The 6,424-nt window shown below is 39.1% G+C and overlaps 1 protein-coding gene across 2 annotated transcripts in view; it reads right to left on the reverse strand.

The window, feature by feature from the left end:
- Positions 1-6,171, reverse strand: part of RAB3GAP1 (RAB3 GTPase activating protein catalytic subunit 1) — a 114,324-nt gene extending 108,153 nt beyond the window's left edge. Inside the window, exons 1-3 of one of the 2 annotated variants that reach the window (XM_059394392.1) lie at positions 6,121-6,171; positions 5,954-6,009; positions 283-358 (exon numbers count right to left, since the gene is read on the reverse strand). In XM_059394392.1, the coding sequence (XP_059250375.1) occupies positions 283-358; positions 5,954-6,009; positions 6,121-6,138 (150 nt within the window). In that variant the 5' untranslated portion in view covers positions 6,139-6,171. The remainder of the gene's footprint in view (positions 1-282; positions 359-5,953; positions 6,010-6,120) is intronic. The other variant, XM_059394393.1, reaches the window with a different exon arrangement.
- Positions 6,172-6,424: the final 253 nt, after the last annotated feature.

Genomic DNA, 6,424 nt, shown 5'->3' on the forward strand with positions numbered 1-6,424 from the left:
AAGAGAGAAACATCAGAAGAAACAAAATCACTCACAAAGAATGACATTATACAGGTAAAATTTTATTTAAAAACAGTTCACAAATGTCTTACACATATTTTTTGCCAGATTCAAATCCAAGTTCTTCCAGATGCCACTTTATGTTCATAGATCATACATAACTTTAAAAAAACATTTAATTCAAAGGTACCATAAGCAGCGAAGGGCTTTAAAAAATAGGGAGGAATTCAAAATAAATTCAAAGTAAATACTTATTTAGAGACACCAGCAAATAGATCTGACCTTTTCAAGTGGCTTTCCCAAACAGTTTCCAATCAGTTTCCAGTCATTTAAGACTTCTTCAATTTTGGAAATAAACCTAGGAAAGAATAAAAAACAAAAACAAAAAGGCTTTCTGTACATGCAACAGCACTTTTTTTTTTTTTACTACTGTCATAAAATTTCTTTCAAAAAAGTATTTTTTATATTTTAACAATTTTATCAGAGAAGGCTCACTAAGGTTAGTATTATTAGTCTAATTTATGGATGTGGAATAAATGTGGAAATAATCTTCTCTAATCCAAAAATTCTTATTTTTTTTAAATAAACATTTTTTAAGCAAACTCTTCCCTTACCATAGGACTCAAACTCACAACCCCAAATCAAGAGTTCTAGGCTCTACTGACTGAGCGAGTCAGGCACCCCAAATTTTGACTTTTTTAAAGTCTACTACTTACCTAACAAAGCATCTGCTTCTGTAAGATATAAATTAAGAATAGATCTCTAAAATGAAAGAAGATGGGATTGGGAGGGAAACAAACCATAAGAGACTCTTAATCTCATAAAACAAACTGACGGTTGCTGTGGGGAGGCAGGATATAGAGAGAATGGTTGGGTTATGGACATTGGGAGTGTATGTGAAATGATGAGTGCTGTGAAGTGTATAAGCCTGATGATTCACCAACCTGTACTCCTGGGGCAAATAATATGTTAATTAAAATAATTAATAAAAAAAATAAAACATGGGGTGCCTAGATGGCTTAGTCGATTAAGCGTCTGCCTTTGGCTCAGCATGATCCCAGGGTCCGGGGATGGAGTCCCTCCCTCATCAGGCTCCCTGCTCATCGGGGAGCCTGCTTCTCCCTCTCCCTCTGCTGCTCCCCCTGCTTGTGCTCATAAATAAATAAATAAATAAAATCTTTAAAAAAGAATACATTTCTATATTAAAATGAACATAAATTTGGAACAGAAGTAAAAACTGACAAACTAAAAGGATACTATTAAAGATAACTATGAAACTCGGATGCCTGGGTGGCTCAGTGGGTTAAGAGTCTGCCTTCAGCTCAGATGATGATCCCATAGTCGGGGATCCAGTCCTTCGTCAGGCTCCTTGCTCAGCAGGGAGCCTACTTCTCTCTCTCCCTGCTGCTCCCCCTGCTTGTGGGCTCGCTTGTACATGCTCTCTGTCGCGCGCGCGCTTTCTCTCTCTGACAAATAAAAAAACAAAATCTTAAAAAAAAAAGGGTAACTATGAAACCGATCATCGTTCCCTACCCTCAAAACAACTATTCTATTTCAATTAACTTCTCTTTTGAAGATACTTAGGAATTGATTTATCTTCCTCTCCCCCCAAAAATTAACATTCAGAACCTTTGCTCATTAAAATAAACCATGTTTGGGGCACCTGGGTGGCTCTTCAGTTTGTCCTTGGCTCAGGTCATGATCCCAGGGTCCTGGGATCTAAACCTGCATTTGAGTCCCTGCTCCCTGGGAAGCCTGCTTCTCCCTCTCCCTCTGCCTGCCCTTTCCCCTGCTTGTTCTCTCTCTCTCTCTCTGTCTCTCTCAAATACATAAAATAAAAAATAAAAATAATATAAAATAAACCGTGTTTTAAGGGACAGCTGGCAAGAAACTATAGGCAGATTTGTCAGCCATAAGGAATAAAGATTAACTGATGGATTTTAAAACGAATCACTATCTAATCTTTAAATCTACTGATGAAACAGATCTCTGAAAAAGAGAATGAATTGTGACTAATTCACTAATTCAGCAAATTAAAACTGTCAAATCTCAGTAGTACCATTAAAAGACACTTTTTTTAATAAAAGAAGACTTTTATTACACTAAGAAGGTAACTTCTCATATAAGCATGATGCAATTTAATAGCAAAACTGATCTCCTACATCATATTGCTACAGTAGCAGAGTTAATTCTAGTCAAAATATATTCACAGGCATCAGGTTTTTTCCTTCAGTGACATTATTAGTTAATATTTACATCTGTTATAAGTCAGTAATGACAGTAATGATAAATCAGAGTTTTTATGATTTAAATGAAACTTCTAATTAATTCCTCTTTGAAATTAAAGGCAGTATTAATAAATATACTAATTCACTTCTGGGTAGTTCAGTCAAAAGGCAATTACTGGTTATGAAATAAGTCAACATGTTTATCAAAAAAAGTAAATAAAAATTTTTAATGGACCCAAATGTGAGCAAAAATGTGCATGTGAGGGGCCCCCAGGTAGCAGAGTTGGTTAAACTAGAGACCCTTGGTTTCGGCTCAGATTGTGATTTCAGTGTCCTGAGATCAAGCCCTATAACAGGCAGCGGGAAGTCTGTTTAAGACTCTGTCTCCCTCTGCCCCACCCCCACGCTCTCTAAAATAAATAAATAAATCTTTTTAAAGATGTGTATGTGAAATGTACACTGCATTTATAATAGTAAAAAACCGGAAGCCACCTAACTGTCCAACTCCAACAAGCAGCTGTAAATTAATGGTATCCTCTGAATGGATCATGTTTGAAGGCCATTTGAGGAAATAAGAAAATGCTCATTTCATATATGAAATGAAAAAATGAAAGCTATAGAAGTGTTAATATGTTTTGATACAAAATGTTTACAATGCACAGATTAGAAGAAATTTTCTCAAAATATTAATAGTAGCTATCTCCTAATGGTACAATTATAGGTTTCTTAGATTTTTTTTTTTTTATTCTACTGGGAGGTATTATAATAAAAATCATTTAAAATAATATTGCTTTCACAATAAAAGGAACATATCAAAATACTTATTTTATGGTTTCTACTGGTACTAGCTAAAAGAGTAAAATTGGAGTCTACTGAAAATATTGAGATTTGACTAGGAAAATTTAATTAACTATCCCTGAAAAACCTCAAGATTACAATACAGGATCATTTCCTCTGACTCCTCACTCTATATTAAGTTCCTTTGTTATATACCCTTTTAAGACCAGGTGTCTTTCCCCTTCTCAGCTCTCATTTCAACTGTAATTAGACTCATTTGTATTGTTATTTGATTCATGTGTCTCTTCCACTACACTATATGTTAAGAGCAAGAATTGTCTATTTTTATTGACCATACCCCTAGGTCCTGCACTATATTTGACACACACACACACACACACACACACACACACACAATAAATATTTCTGTGAAGCACAAATGATTAAAAAGAGGGGGTTCCATTCAATACTCTCAATAAATTGTATGGCTCCTAACATATTAACAAGAACTTTCATTCACACATTAAACTCAAGGTTTAAGAGACTCCAAAGCCTTAACATTTTCCCATGAACTATAAAACACTACTTCAGCTCTAGAGAGAGCATGAAAGCTAAAAACCAAATTTCCTACTTTGTGGTAGTTCTCATAACTGGGTTAACAATTATTCCCGTATCAGGAGTAAAGGGCTTAATAATGCACTTCAGGATATTTTAAATATTTAGCTAAGAGGGGAAAAAATCATGTTTCCATTCCATACTCTTGTTGCTTCCTCACCCCCACTCTCCAAGATTCAGGTTATATTTTTCTATCTACCTTCAAGACATCAAGTTATTGGGTGCCTAGGTGGCTCAGCGGGTTAAGCCTCTGCCTTCAGCTCGGGTCATGATGACAGGGTTCTGGGTTCAAGCCCCACATTGGGCTCTCTGCTCAGCAGGGAGCCTACTTCCTCCTCCCCCCCCCCCCCCCCCCCCCCCGCCTGCCTCTCTGCCTACTTGACATCTGTCAAATAAATAAATAAAACATTAAAAAAAAAAGACATCAAGTTATTATTTCAAATTCGACAGGTCTAAAACTGCATTCTTCCCACTTTGACACTTTATCTTCATTCTTTCAGGCAAGAAATGCCAGTTGCATGTTTCTTTCTACTCTAACATTTCATCAAGTGTATCTATCTAAAACTCTTATTTGAAACGTCTTACAATCCTCCTTCCTATCCTGCCTTTCTCTCCAATCTCCAAATCACCGACCTAACTACTGATCAAAGTCAGTCACTTGGCTTCTTTTTACCTAATCTCCTGCAACAACTCTCATCCTATCACTTTGCCACTCTAAAATCAAGGGTCTCTCACTACTGTGATTTGATGGTTTTTCTCTAAGTCTCCCGACCAGCAACATCAGCCTCACTTCAGAACCTAAGAAATGCACATTTCTCAGTCCACGTCAGGCATGATCAGAAACTATGATTCTGATGCACACTAAAGTTTGAGAATCCCTGGTCTTAAAGCACCGAGTCTAGAGATTCCTCTACTCAGCTTTGAGGCTGTCCGCGATCTGTCTCTATTAATTCTATGTATTTACTTCAATAGATAGCCTTCACTCCAGTAGAGACATCTTCATGAAGTCCCAAAGGCTCATTTTCACCTACCTCTCTGAGCATATTAATACCTTCTCATGTCTAAGCAATCACTTCCCACTTTCAAGGCCCAGCTCATTTCGTATCTTTTCTATGAAAGTATCTCCCTTCATTGTAATCTACAATATCATCCTTCTTCAAAGTACTATTTTTAGTTAATACCAGTTTGCTTAAAACTTAACCATATGCTGTTTTGTTTAACACATGGATCAAAGGTTTTGTTTTATTCTTTTTTTCCATTAGTTTAACTCTGGATACAGAGTTCTACCTGCTCAACAAAGCATTGCCCCTAGGGTTATGTCTTACTGACTTGTCTTTTTTTGGAGGATACCACAAGTCAAATTGTTATGCCAGCGAGGACATTTTTTTTTTTTTTTAAGTAGGCTTCACACCCTACTCCAGCATGGAGCCAACACAGGGCTTGAACTCATGACCCTGAGATTAACACCTGAGCTGAGATCAAGAGTTGGCTACTTAACCAATTTAGATCATCCAGGCGCCCCTCCAGGAGGGATCTTTTATAATTTCCCGTCATGTAATGACATAACATGCACAAATTTCCTCTCCCAACCAGAAAGATTATAAAATATTGCAACAAGCTAATTACTGACCTCCACACCCAGAACAGTCTCTGTGACACCGACCAGAAAACTTCACAATCTAAGCAACCACTCCTTCACAAAGGTGGTTTTCAACTAATTTCAGTGATACAGCAATTTCACTCAGCTGTTCTGTGAGGTCTGATAGTCACAGGAAGCCTGGGCACATTAGCCAATGAAATGTAACAACTTGAATCACAGAATTCCAAAACCATCTGTAGCCTATCTTAAAAGGTTATTCTAAAGGGCAGAATGGAGATGGTGGGCGTGTGGCAAATGGACAACTACGAGTACTCTAAATGCCCCCTCCAAAAACGGGTATACCAATGCACACGAGAGGAAAAAAACAACTGCCAAGTTTACTGCTTATGATAAAATGAGTTAAACGGAAATGAAACCAGGAACGGAAGTGGCAGCTACGGAAATTGTTTCCACTGGTGGGAACAGCCAAGGTCTGAGGGAAGTGGTCTCAGAGTAAACAAAACTTTTTCTGAGAGCCGCGTCCCAAGGGTTTGGCTGACGGGGGCGGGCCGGGGCTTGTCAGACGCGAGACGCGGAAGAGGCTTGCAGCACACTGGGGACAGGAGAAGACGCAGAGCCGGGGGTTCGCCGGTTTTTTTTCTCAGAAGTTGCAACACATGTGGTCTACGTTGTGGAAGCTGCAGGGGGACGCAGAGGCCCAGGGTACCGATAACCAAAGCTACGACTCACTCACCTTTCCCATTCCGAGGCAGTAGTGAAGTCAGTGATCTCAAATACCTCGGACTCGGGCTACAGGTAAAGGAAAGGGAGGAAAAGAAAAAGAGATTGAGCGCCCGGGCGCTGACACGGAGGAACGAACTTAACAGACAGGGAGGGATAGGTGGGGAGGAAACAACTCACCTCACTGTCGGCCGCCATCTTGAGGAGCGCCAGGAAAGGCGCTAAGGCTGCCGGGAGGACGAGGAAAGGAGGATAAGGACGGCGGGGAGCAAACGGGGGCGGGGCCTCAGGGCCGACCAGCCCCCGGAGGCACCTCCCCCTAGTATTGAGTCCTGCCTGGAAAAGTCCTCCAAGGCTGAAATCATTGACTAAAAGAAACAAACAGAAAAGCTTTGAATTTGAAATTTTCATTTAGATTAATGAATTCTGGAAGATAACAGAAGGGAGGAGGTAAGACAAGGCTCTAAGTTACTGTGGATAAAGT

The sequence above is a fragment of the Mustela nigripes genome, chromosome 3 (genome assembly GCF_022355385.1).
Source record: "Mustela nigripes isolate SB6536 chromosome 3, MUSNIG.SB6536, whole genome shotgun sequence".
Classification (NCBI taxonomy): Eukaryota; Metazoa; Chordata; class Mammalia; order Carnivora; family Mustelidae; genus Mustela; species Mustela nigripes.